This window comes from Melospiza georgiana, chromosome 2 (genome assembly GCF_028018845.1).
Source record: "Melospiza georgiana isolate bMelGeo1 chromosome 2, bMelGeo1.pri, whole genome shotgun sequence".
Lineage (NCBI taxonomy): Eukaryota > Metazoa > Chordata > Aves > Passeriformes > Passerellidae > Melospiza > Melospiza georgiana.
Genome location: NC_080431.1, coordinates 65040207 through 65054270, shown reverse-complemented (window position 1 = coordinate 65054270; position 14064 = coordinate 65040207). Strand labels below are relative to the sequence as shown.

Here is a 14064-nt window from a genome sequence, read left to right as displayed (position 1 = left end):
ACAAAAGTAAACACTGTTTTTTTTTATATTGCAGTAAACTCTTTGCACAATGTAAAATGAACTCCTAAATGTAGAAAGAAGAGAGAGTCAAAGGAGGAGTGGATTTCCTCTGGGAGGAAAGAACTCTGAAAATTGTTGGACTTAATTTTTTTTATAACTAAAAACTTGGGATTTAAGCTCTCTATGAATGTCTTTCACATATTCCTAACCTCACCAGCTGGAGAGAGCTGCCATGCTACAGTTAGTTATTTTTTTGTCTCAAGTTGAGAACGTGGAATGTAAATGTTAGAATATTTATTTAAGTGTCTTGGAGTTTTAAGAATGAAATGAGTTTTTGTTTTCAAACCCAACAGTAGAAGGAAGGGGAGATTAAATGTGAAAAGAAGCCAGTGTCAGACTTCTTAGCTTCATGGTTAAGAGCAGTGAGCATTTCTGCCACATATTAGATACAGCTTTATCCATGGTTTGGGCTCCTTTTAGGCAGAGCTGTTTCTGTTGTCAGTTCTAGTACAAAAAAGTTTGAAGGTTTGCAACTCTTCTTTAAAGCCAAGTGATGTAGCCATATTACATGTTGATGACTAAAAATTTTCATCGCTTTGATTACTGAGGTTATAACCATCCTTTTAAAGTAGCTTTGTAAGAGTGAAGAAAAAAAGATAATTTGCAGTAAATTAAAAAAGCTGACCAAGAAGATCTCTGAGCTGTACAATACTACTAATGAAAAACTAAATTAAAAGAATACAATACTAGCCAGTGCGGGTTTGTAGAAATTAGATGTATAGTGAGTTATATGTTTTTGGCAGAGCAGAACCTTGTTTGTAAATACATCTGTGAATACACTGAAATTTCTACATGGCTTTTATTGTGAGTGTTCTGATTAGTAAATTAACATGTCACAAATTAAATGGACCAAAACCTCTGGCAATGGCCATAAGTAAAACAAGAGATTCAGCATGGATTTATGGGGAATTTTTCTGTGTGAGAGCAGTCAGGCTGTGGCATGGGCTGATCAGAGATGATGTGCAGTCTCCAGCCTTGGGATTTTGGCATGGCTGGATGAAGCCCTGTGCAGCATGACCTTACCTCAGAGCCGACTCTGTTGAACCAATTGACTTCCTGATGTTCTTTCCAGTTGGAATGATGCTGTGACCCTGTGAATGGCCAGTGTTGTTCAGAGTGTGTTAGTGTCAAGCAGCAGAAGCAGCCTGATTAGGGCATTGCCTTCTGAAGTGCACTCCTAGCTCCAGCTCGGGGCCAGCATGCGTGCACGCTCTGTGAAATCCTCTTTTGTTTTTCACTGGCAGAGATCCAACGCCTTTCTGCCCCCTGCTTGGGAAAAAGAAAAGCAGGTCTTGACAGCATCTCCTGGTGATTGCTTCTCTGTCTTGTTTTTCTCCTGTGCTCCTTATTTTAGTCTCTGGACCTATTAACTTTAGAATCGTTTTGTGTCTTCACTGTCCTTTAGAGACTAGAGTTTATAATGCTGCCTGTGTACTCCTCTCCTGTGTCCTTATGTCAGTCTTCTGCTTTCATAGCTGTCTTTTCAGGGCTCTGTTAGAAATCCCTTGAGCAGGAACTTTGCTGCTATATTTGTTCAAGCCTGTAGCTGTAGTTAAAACACTGACATTTTATACACCATAGAATTTTTCCATCAGAATTTTTCTGTCCAAAATTTTCTAAACTGTCCTAGTCAAAAGCTGCTTTGTAACATACGGTGTATTACTTTCTACCTATGTTCTCTCTGTTTTTTAGGGGTCAAGTTTGAATATTACCACAATTTTAGCAGAAAAATGAGAGAACCCCAATGGTTACCCCAAATGGAGAATGTGTAGCTAAACTATGTGGAGTGGAGGAAGTGGAAAACTTAAGTGAATAATTAGAAAAGCATAAGTAAAAAGGATCAGAAACTTATATAAATTGACTTTGGAGAGAAGGAATCATAATATGGATGATCATGTTATTACCATGATGCATAGGACTACTTCATTGGAGGAACTGCATGTAGAGCAGACATTACTTAGTCCTGGTGGCTTTTGTTGTCCCATATTGTGGCCTTAAATGTAATTTTTTTTTCTCTCTCTCTCACTCTCTTTTTTTTTTCTTTATTTTATTATAATTTTTTTATACTTTAACACACCTAAATAATAAGACAGCTATGTTGTATGTGTCTGCAGTAGTTTTTTTTTGTTTGTTTTGTGGGTTTTTTTTGTGTTTTTTTTTTTTTTTTTTTGTGTTTTTTTTTTTTTTGATTTTTTTTGGGGGGGTTTTGTTGTGGTTTTTTTTTTGTTTTTGTTTTTTTTTTTTTTTTTTTTTTTTTTTTGTTGTTGTTTTGTTTTGTTTTATTTTGTTTTTTTTTTTTTTTTTTAGTTTCACAGCATGCATTAAAGGCCCTGGTACGTAACCCTGAGTGTATTGAGTTGTTTGAGTCAGACAGCTTTGCACAAAGCATTGGGGAATTGTTTCATTTTGATTTGGAGAGAAGAGGTTGACTTACACAGAAAGGGATTTTGAAAATAAGCTAACACTTGTATAGTGTGGGCAATTGGGAGACTTGAAAATGGCACATACCTGGCAAATGTCTCAAAAGGCCCTGAATTTAGACACCAGCTTTGAAAATCTTGGTGGCTGTGTTCTCTTTTTCCCATGCCTGCAGTCAAACACTGCTTTTCTGAACAACTTTGTGTGATACCTACCAATATGTTTTGGCAGCATCATTGTGGTGAAATGGCACCAGGACTACTGAAACTGTAGCTTTCTCCTTACTCCCATGAGTGAGCTGATATGGAACTGCAATTCAGCCTTCTCTGTGCTGAAGTGCTGACCCTGGACTGATGTTAATGTCTCCTTTTATGTGAACTTGATTCTAAATGTGCTGATGCCAGGGTGGCCTGTATTGCTCAGAGAAACTGAGTTGTATTTCAGAAATATTTTTAAGCTAGCATAAAAGAGTTTCAATACCAATGTCATCAGGATCACTAAGATAAGAAGAGGGAGCTGTGTGCTTTTCTAGAGGATGTGCCCTCAGTTGCATTTCTGTCTTTTCCTCATGAAATAAAGAATTTAAGGGATGTTCAATTACAAGGACCTGACAGTATAAATATAGAGATAGTACCTTAGTTGGTGTAATAATAAACAAAACAAGCAGCAATAAATGTCATTTGATTTAAATATCCTGGGCACTTCTGCATGCTGACAGATCTAGCAGGCGGCTTTGGATGAGTTTTTTCTGCATTTAGATAATTTTCCTGTAGCAGAATCTTTTTGGTTAAGAAATCTTTGTAATGGTTTCTGAATCAATGCAATTACTAAGCAAATGCTGTTGTAAAGTGTTTGTTGCTAATGGACATATGAAAGGCAGAAGATGTTTTAGCTTTCACTTCCCAGTTACTTAAGCAATTCTGAAGTTAGGGAAATTTTAATTTTAGTTTAAGTGGATTTTATTTCATTTTAAGTCACTGAGAAATAAGAAAAATTGGATCTCTTAGTATAATTTTAACTACCTTATTTTACAGGCAAATACTAGCTCTGTTGAATTACTCAGCTGCATTATTCCTTTCAGAGTAGTAAGTCTTGGTAAAATATGAGCTTCGATCCTTCTTGTAGTTTTATGATTTCCTTTAAGAGCAATAAGAATAAATAGTGTCTCATTCAGATCTTTCATGTATTGTTTTCAATAACATGTGGGGTGAATACCACCAGTCTAACGCGTACATTAAAAATACCTAGATGACTCAACATTAATCTTAAAATATTAAAGAAAAATAAAAACAGTGCAGAAGTTTGCTTTAAAACTGTACATCTTGTTTATTTCAGGAGAAGAGGCTAAAGGAAAAAGCAGCAAGGAGAGAAGCCAGGAATAAGAATGCACAGGTAAGGGGTTTTGTTGTTTTGATCAAGCTACTGGTTGAGGTTTGAAATGTTTTTTAAATTCTTTCATTGCTTTCTTTAATAAACAGTGTTGTGATTAACTGCTCTTTAAAGGCATTTTCTCTTTGCTTCTTTTTTCTTACTCCCTTCCTCTGATGTGGTTGTAATAACTTGGTATTGAAGGATTCCGATAAAGCATGAATATATATGTTTGTGTGTGTATAAATACATAACGTGTGGAAGCCCTTTGGAATTTCATCCTCTTCATTATATATATCAGGTGAGTAGCAATTTCAGCTGAAGTACTGATGCCATTTTTTTCTCTGACTTGGGTCCTATTTATGATTTGTAGGCAGATTAATTTTTTTTTTGTGTACCAAATCTCGCTCCAACCTTTTTCTGCCAAACTTCTTTTTAAACAGCAAGTATTTACATGGAAGTTCATTCCTTCCCCTCATCACCCCAGACAAAACCTGTGTTATCCTTTTCTTCATGTATATGTTATTAATTTCCTAGAGGCTGTTCTAGTTTTTCATGTTGCTTGGATTACAATAAACCAAGGTTTCATTCAGCTGCAGTGATTTCTGGAATATGGACGTGGGGATGTGTGACACTGCATCTACTTTTGCTACACATGAATAGTTACAGTTTCTTCTTGACAGTCGGCAAGTATCTTACTCCCTTGAGAAAATCGATAATGTTCTTTGTCTGATTTTTGCAAGCTGGCTGTGCTCTGGGAGGCTTAAGTGTAGGAAGATGCTCCATTGTGTAACTCTGAAGTGGAAAGTAATTACAGTTTCAGATGAAAAGCCTAGTTATGCTCAGTTTTAAGTATGATTCTGCCTTCAAAGATGGCAAGCTATGAGAGCTGTTGGCATCATGACTCCCCAATCAAGCAATAGAAATTTTCTGCCTGTAATTGAATGTATAAAGATGCATACTTTTTAATGCATTTAGCAAGCATTTTAGGAAAATTATGGAATGAATAATTAACAAACATCTTAATAAAGGGAGAAAACATTGATCAAATCAGGCTGTATCACATTCATGAATACGGCTTGTTAATTTTGCCTCTTTTTAGGGAATAAAATATTATTCAGCAGCTGTGGAAAGAAATCCATTTCTTTCAAAATTATCTGCTTGCTGATGTACATCTCCTATCCTGTTCTTGGCCAAGCGAATGAATCTGTCAGTGCTATTGGAAAGTGAATGAAGTTGATCCCTGTTGAGGAATGATTTTTATGGTGGGGAGGTTGTGTGCCCGTAGGCATGGTTTGGGTTAAATGTGGAGCCTTAGCCCCAAGCCCACAATTTTATGCACTCTTGCCTCTCTTCTGTGCAGCACTTGCATTTGGAAAGCTGATTTACTAGTGCTGGTCTGGTGTGAGATTGGCACCTGCTCTCCTTGAGGGTACCAGCTGTGTAAAGCTGCTATTGCTTTGACTTCATTTTATTCTGGAAGCACTTAGCTCACTCTCTGCAATAAGGTGCAAGCCTCAGGAGCTGACGTGTCTCCTTGATGAAAACTGTTGGGATTTTTCTGTTGTTTGGAGGCTATTCTTGCCAGAACTCTGTGCAGCCAAGTCCAGTCATTTTCAGTGTGGCTCATTTCAGGGAAAATGCTTCCACTGGGAAAGGCTGCCAGCTTGGACCTGGACTGTTCATGCCTGGAAGTGGAAGGGAGCAGCAGACAGTAGATAAAGGTGCCAGTTTCTGTCTGCTGGGTGTCTGAGGAATTAATTAAGAACACTGCCTGCTTCTCAGGATCTTAGACATGAGGCCATGGTAGTTAAAGTTCTCCATAGTCTCTCTGTGTGGGATATGACTCAAGCAGCTTGTACAAGATACCTAGGGGAATAAAGAAGGAAGAAACGGTAAAACACAGAAACTATTGGAACATAAACCAGTTTAGAAAATATATGCTCCCTAAGTCAGGAGTTCAGAAAATGTTAACATTTTCACTAGAGCTTTCATAATATGTCTTGTGACCCACTTACTCTGCTATACACTATTACTTTGGTAATTAGTAATGTTTTCTTGAAAGAGAAAGCAATAAGGAGAGCCAAAAAAAGTAGAAAAGGTATTTTTAGCTGTGTTAATGCAGCTTAGCAGCTGGAGAAAAGGACTAGATCAACAATTATGAGTAGCCAGTCACTTCAGAGCAGCTGTGGCCATAATTTGTTTTTCACATCCTTCTGCTTTATCCTCTTGTTTGTTTTATTAATTGTCTCCCTTGGGTTACAAACTCCTTGGGTTACAAAGTATTATTTTGCTATCTTTCACTAATACACAGCCCACCAGGTCTGACATGACCAAACCAGAAATTTACTTTCCCATTCTTAGTATTAAATAATAATTCTTTGTGAATTTAGGGGGAAAAAAAAAAAGAGAGGAAAAATTAGAGGAGAGAAGGATGTTCTCTCTTTTCCTCTGGTGCTGCAGGAGCAATTGCAGGGAAGATTTTGCTCAGCCTTTGTCATGCTGGGACAGGCCAGGCTTGCTGCAACTGGAATTGACTAACCAGATTCTGGCACGCTCTGCTGAGTATGCCTGAGCAGGAGATTAGATGAGTAGGTAGCTGCAGTGTTATTGACTCCACCTTGGATAGATCTCCATGCAATAAATAAACTAAGTAAGAAGTGAAGACTCTTAAATGATGCTTTGGAGAAAGTATTTCTAGGTGTTTATGACCATTAATTAAATTTTCATGCAAAAGACTGTGAAAACAGGTAAAACAAGTCTTCTGATATATTCTTAGTGAAGAAAAACTGGAAATTTAAGGTTTTGGATTTTTTTTTTTTTTGATCTTAAGATGTTTAATTGTCTCCCATTTTATGAGAATTTGATGTGATATGTACAAATGAAATCTTTTAAGATAAAAAGAAGCAGATACTTTGTCCTCACTCAGTACTGATTAGATTATAGTTCTCAAACCCTCCAACAAATTTCAATACTGTTTACTTGAAGAGAGATTTCAATACTGTTTACTTGAAGAGAGTCTGGAGAAAATTAGGTAAGAAGTAGTCTTTTGAGCAAGAAGTAAAGCACTGAGCAGCAGGCAGTGACAGCTGCCCCAGGACAGGAGTTGGGTGAAGCCAGCCCCTGGCTCAAGCAGGACATCCCTGTGCTTGTGGCTTTCCACTTTTTTTTCTAGAATTTACACATACCGATTTCTTAATCTGTTTAAAGTACTTTCAGGTTTCAACCAGTATTTAAAGGTCCTTGCCCTGCTAGCAACTGTTAGCTGCAATGAAGCTGAACAGGACTGCATTTCTCCTTTAGGGATTTTAGTCTTTTGCTACCCCGATGCCTTAGAGCACTACTGATGTGTTGAACATTATGTGAAGTGAGAAAGATTTTGATTTCTTAAAAAAAAAAATTTTTTTTTGTAGGAAAGGAATTTTCTGGGAGCAGCTAAACAGGTCTGTGCTTCAGGGTGGAGAGCAGAGCAGGAGTCAGGAGAAGGTGCTGTTCCCTGCCCAGCACCGATGTGCTAGGTGATGCTCAGCTATCAGCTCCCAGCATCATGCAGGAAGTGATACCTGGTCCCTGAAAGAAGGCATTGATTGCTGTCTGCTAGAAATAATTTGGATGTCATCTGTAAGCAGTGTCAGGAGGTAAAACTTGCTCAGTCATGGCAGTTCAGTGCATTGATTCAGGTTTTGGCAGTCCTGTAGCAGTTACGCCATGCTGGTGTCCAAAGCAAAACAAAACCTGAAAAAGCTCTGACTAGCAGAGCAAAAGCTGTTTATCCAAGGTCCATAAGAAAAATGGATTAGCCTGCTGAAAACTTAGAGAAATAAAGCTTGAACACATTTTCCTTACTGAGATGTTTTTCCCCATTTTCACTGGACAAAATTGAGGATGGGGATTCTTACCCAGCTGGATAACTGATTTGTGGAAGAAATCTAAGAGCTCAGTTGTCAAGGGTGCTTTTTCTCGGGAATGAATGGTTGCTGAATAATTACAGAACATTAAAAGATCGACAGCAACAGCAGGATAATAAATATGCTTTAACTTCTCTCCTCTCTTTCTCTCCTGTTCTTTCCCCAATATATTTTGCTGTTCCCACAGGAAGTAGTGCTTGCATATGAGATTTTACAAAATACATGCTGTATGTATAATTGAAGATTTTTCAGAGTCACAATCTTTCTGCTGTGAGCACATCTACAAAATACACGTGGGTGAGCAAGAGCCATATACTGAAAAGATATGGCAGATTCAGGCATTGATACCTGCCTATATCACATCTCTGCAAGCTATAATGCTGCACCCCTGAAGCACAGACCTGTTTAGCTGCTCTCAGAATGCTTAATATAGTATTCTGTTTTCTGTGCCTTGTCCCATACTCTATTGAGATTTTAACCAGAAAAATGCTTAAACCCACCATTTTGTTTTAATCTCTAGCACCTCCCATGGAATTTGAGATACACTTGCCAAATATAGCTCAAGAAATATTTGCACCATGTGGGAAAATTTAAACAGGAAGGGAGAAGTCAAATCCCTTGAGTAGGTGTGACTGATAATCTACTCATAGAAATATATACTTCAGAATATTGTGAAAATTCTTCATCCATTGTGGATAATTCCTGTAGTTACTGGGTTTATAGCACCTCTGCTTCTGCCTTGAATTTCCCTTTTCTTGAGATCTAGCCTATAGCTTGTGCTCAGGCTGGAGACACTGGATTCAGTGTGAATGTGAACAGTAATTTCAGTGTGGAAAGGAGGTTTAGAGGAGTGAAGGAGGGATTTGGTCTGTCTCTCCTGTGAATCCAGGTTCCCAAATCCCCTTGATCACTGGGGCCACCGAGTCTTCTTGTGAAAGTATCATGGGATAACTTGTGGTGAGTAGTGAAGATGAATTGTTCTGGTCGCTTCTCATGACCCTCTCATGGATGCTGTTGAGGAGGCATTGCTTTAGCTCCCTGTGATTTCTGGAGCTGGAGCAGGGTTTCAGGGCCAGATCATTCTGATGGTCTGGAGAGTGTTGAGGTTGTGGAGTTTGTTGTTCTTCAGGAGGAGAGAGTTGTGTTGTCCTGAGGTAGCCTCAGGACAGGCTATGTCTTGTCACTGCTGTTTGATAATCACTGTGAAGGTCTTGACATTATTCTTCATCAATAATTATTTTTTATTCTGAAAACCACAAAGAATGGCAAAAAATTAGGTCATGTTCATCTACAAAAACTTGCAGTATGTTTAATGTGAGGAGCTTACAACTGAAATTACTGTGTCAATTTCATCCCTTTTAATAAGTCAAACTTCTCTCTTAAAACAATCTCATTAACCTTAGTTTAGAAGTAGTTCTGGTCTGTTAACTCTAATGTTCTGGATGCAAATCCAAAAGCTGTAAGTAACTTTATTTATTCAGTGCAAGGTTTGAGTGTTTTGAATTTCTTTGAGAAGCTCTGTGAATAAACAGAGTAATTTGGGATATCAACATCTTAACATACTAATTTAGGAATTTCATTTCAAAGTCAAATCATGGAAATGGAAAATGAATTCCTGATTCTGAACTACTTGTATGCTGAAACATTTTTAAAATTCAAGATATTCTACAATATTTTAAGTTAATATTTGAAAATGGGTATTATGTGCCTGTATGGAAATGTTACCTGTGTTTTGCTTTTTGAAAATAACATTGATTCCATTTAATATAATGATTGAATTGCTTTAAGTAAAGCTGTAATAAGTCCTATCTTTTCTGCAATTAAGAATTTATATGATTAAACCAATATTTCAATGTTGTGACCCTGAACAAGTTACAAGTAAGAATTCTGATGGATTGATTTGCCAATTACCCATGCTTCTGTAAACCTTTTCATTGCATCCAGCAGCACACTGAGGATTTCAAACATATTTATCAGATTGACAATTTAAGCTAATTGACCATGGCTATAGCAATTGAATTTTGTGAGTATAATGTTCACAACTGTTATTTTTAATCATATGTGGTATGTGATGAGAATTTGCTGCTCTACATGCCAAAAGCTGATGTTTTACCAGTCACTGAGGTGATTTCTTCATAGACCTGGCACAGAAGCATAGTAGTGGGACTGTGGACCTTGCAAATACTCTCTTATTCCCTGAAGCTCTGCTGAGAGGAGGTTGATGCACAGTGGATCAACACAAGTGCATCTTTCATTACCATTTCTGTTATAACTATACCTTATTTCTTGTTTTGTGTTCACTTGCACATTTATGGTGAAGAGAGGAAGCTTCTTTTTTCTTCAAACTTTTGGATTTTTTTTCCAATATTGGTGGCTTGCAGGGGAGCTTTTGATGAAATATGTAATGTGGATATTTAAGAGTAGAGTAACAGAATTTCTGGCATGTTAGGGAGCACAAAGGTTATTGTCTTACTTGATTCTAAATGATTGTTGAAAATTTCTAGGACAATACTGATGAAATTTCTCCAGTAGACTCCAGCAATATTACACTGTTAAATTCATTGGTCTTCAGGAAAACCTTTTGTTTTTAGAATGTCTGTGTAAGTTTGATTGGAACAGAGGTTTTGGATACAGCTGCTGAGCTTCAGAGCTTTCAATGTGTTAAAGACTACACAAATTTATTGATTTCAGAATCAACAATAAATTGGCGCTTTGACGGGGAAAAGAAACACTTATGTTTTCTTATTGAAAGTTTAGGCTATGAAAATTGCAAACTGAGTAATTATGCCTTTTGCTCTTCCTCATGACTTACATGGGTTTGTAATAATTTATTTGTATCATGTAGTTACAAATAACTCTTGGTAGTTGTAGAATTGAGGAATGCTTTGGCACCGTTCTACCAAAGCTCTTGGAAGGGGCTCAGCAAAGAAGTGAATCTTTACTTGCTTTGCTGCTTCACATCCACCTCTCTTCAGAGCAAAGCAGGTGAATATCACTCTGCTGCATTTTTACTCTTTGTCTGTCTCTGTGGCTGTTAGGAGCAGGATTCCACCATCAGGTGTTTGCCTGCATATAGCAGTGTGGTATAGCACAGAGAGCGCAATTCAAGAGCTCTGCTAGCCTTGCACAGTGGCTCAATTTCTTCCTGGCTTCCAAAATTTCTTGTTCATTTTCTTCACTGATTTAACACCCTCCTCGATAGTCTCTCTCTGAGCAGCACATGGAAGATTGTTTTGGCCCTCCATGACTCTGGCCATGGAATAAGAGGCAATAGCCAGTGCTGGAGCAGCAGATCCACCAGTATGAAAAGAAGAAAAAAAAAAAAAAGCTGTTCTCAAATGTTATAAACCTTTCTTTGAGCGTTTTCTTCTTAGTAAATAGACCACTACATGAAATTAATTGTAATGATACTTCATTTGTTTATTTGCTCTATGTTGCTCCTTAATAGTGTTTAGTAACCAGTATTTGAAATTTCTTTCCCTCTAAAGCACAAAATTTAAAGCTGTTACTCCAAGCTCATTTGCTGTGTTCCATACATGTGTGGAGCAGCAAAATGTTGTATATCAGTGTGGAGTTCTTCTTGCCTTTGGCTCACCACAGTCCATTAATGCCATATTCAACACAGTACAGAAGAACTGCCTGGAACTGGACTTCTGGAGATCTTCACTCTGTTTTCCACCTCTGCTCATAATCCTGAAGAAGTGAGAAACTCCAGCCAAGGCAGACATAATGATCTTAGGCTTTCAGCAGCCTTCACACAAAGCTTTTATTTGGGAAGTAGGTATTTTCTCTGGATTGAGAGGTCTTTTCCTGTTCCATTGTGAAAAGCCAGGTGTATTCACATTCCTCAATTCTATCCGTAAAAAACATTGTGCAGGTGATTGCATTTCACAAGTAAACTATATCAGTTAGTTCTAATTTATTTATTTTGCACCTTGGTTTGTTCTGGTAGTACTCTGAGCTGCTTTGCAGCTTTCCTTATGTGTTTGAAACTTTCTTAGATTGTAGACTTCAGATGCAGGAGTTCTACTTTGTTCCATATCTCCGATGTGAACTTCAGAATGAGTTAATTGGCTGATGAGCAGGGGTAATCTTTCAGATGTGTTTTGATGACATCTTCATGCAGCACACAGTGGTATTTAGTTTTAAATTAAGCACTTCTGTTTTCTCAGCATCCCCCCTGTTTATATTCTTGGAATGTGTTACTTGCAGTATTGTACATAGTCTGCTATAGCAGTTGTAATTGCTACTAGTGATGAAAATTGATTTGGGCAATCAGAAAACCATTATCTGCATTGACTGATAATGCTGCAGTTACCAACATCTTAAAATTCTTCTGGTGGTTGTTTTTTCAGAATGCTCTGGGGTCCTGCAGTCACCAGGATTCCAGTTGCTTTATGCTGAATCTTAAGTGAGCGTTAAAAGAGAAAGAAAAAGTTCTTGGTTGTTCTCTCAAATATATTTTTTTCCCAGAGTTTTTAAAGATTTAGTGTTTTGTCAGTCCTCCTGTGCCAAATATATTAGATCAGGAGTAGTGCAATATCCCTTGTTTTACCGCAGTGTGCAGAGATTTTAATAAGTTTTCTGTTCTTTCACACTATCAGCTGCATTGATAAACCAAGCAGTTTATTAATAAGAAATGCCAAGCTAGTAACTAACACATGGTTATTTAGTACCTCATGGGAAATCTGGTAAGCCCATACTTCCCCCAAATGAAGCTCATCTTGGATAAAGGTCCATTAGGACCTGGGTCTTTCTGTGTTGGTTCCCTCAATGTTCCTTTTCTTTAAGGCCTAGTGCTTCCTTTTTGTATTGTTTTGTTTTGTTTTTTCCTCTGTTCTTCCATGAAATTTGTTGTGGCCTTACAGGTTTCTTATCTCTTGCTGTTTCCTTATCCTGCTTTCTGTTTCTTTTGAAGGAGCTAACTTCAAGCTGCTATTGCTTCTGTTTGGTTATTTCTGCTCTGGGGAAAGAGCAGTAGCAAACGGGAAGAACAGGAAGAAAGATAATAGCATCATCTAGTAGCAAAGCCTTAGGAAATGGGCTCAGTATTTTTAGAGAAAAGTTTTGAGGGGCTTTTTTGTTAGCTTTGTTTTCTTCATACTGTAAGGTTTCATATTTTTCTGATGTTCTTTCAAATGAATATATAGTGATAATCTTTTGCTGGGCTGTTGCTAGGATTCACGTTTTAAAAGATGCCTTGTCCAAATGAAGGTGCAAATGAGACCATATGCCAACGTCAAGAGTACAGATTTTATTTAACAGTAAATGTGAGATAAGTAGAAATAAAGTCCACCACCATATGGGTCCTGCAGCATCCTCCTGGCCCTTTTACTTCTGGTCTTCTCTGTGGTGGGGGTCCTGGAGTGTTCTTATGGAGTCACCACTTCTGCAGTGCCCAGGTCCCAGGTTTGCACAGTGTCGATGCGTTCCTACAGATGGAGCTGCATGTGTATAAGGAATTGCTTCCTTTCTCACAGTTTGCCATGGTGGGAATTTTGGCAGATTGACAACTGATCCTTCCTCTTACTTTAAGGAAAATACTTACAAATAAGTAGAATTTTCAAATAAGCAGCTTTGCAAAGCAAACTGTTATGACTGATAATAAGGTAAGTTGAGCATATGTCAGTAAGGCAGTCAGCAGCATGTAATAGGATTAGACCTGGTTTATACAAGTGTATTACTCTCCTCTCGTCATTCTTTTTGGCCAATCTGCCAAGGCTTTGAAATTTTCAGCAAGAAAAATTCTGGATGGACAGGGGAAGGTGATTAATTGCAGTCACAGTAAGCGTACATTTACATGAGTGGCTGTTTAAGGTGAAAGCTCATAAAGATCATTAAGTTTCATAATAAATGGCAATCTCAGTCCATTTTCTTTGCTAATTCACCTGCTGTTAAAAATGCCAAAAGTTTTTAGCATTTTTAATTTCCCATCACCTAATATTCTAGCAGACCACATATCTACAAAAGTAGTGCTAAGGGTCATTGTAACTATTCAAGGTATTTACTAACTTAAGAAATGCGTAGAATTTATGAAATTCATCCCTCCTGGGTACCTGTACAGCATAACTATATGAATAAAACTAAAGCTTTCTGTTTATGAATTAATTCAAGTCATAGCCAACCAAATCAGAGTAGGATAATGAGAAAATTAAAACATCTTTAAACACCTTCTCCCCACCCCTCCCAACTTCCTGGGCTTAACTTCAATCCTGAGTTCTCTACCCCAAGCAGGATGAATGAGCTGTTAATGTGGTTGTGGTCAGTTCATCACACATTGACTCTGCTGCTCCTTCCTCCTTAGCAGAAT

General features: G+C 37.7%; 1 protein-coding gene across 1 annotated transcript in view; it reads left to right on the top strand.

Annotated features, from left to right (window-relative positions):
- Positions 1–14064, top strand: part of DDX10 (DEAD-box helicase 10) — a 154490-nt gene that overhangs the window by 109395 nt on the left and 31031 nt on the right. The window contains exon 16 of the mRNA XM_058018377.1: positions 3814–3870. Coding sequence (XP_057874360.1) covers positions 3814–3870 — 57 coding nt within the window. The remainder of the gene's footprint in view (positions 1–3813; positions 3871–14064) is intronic.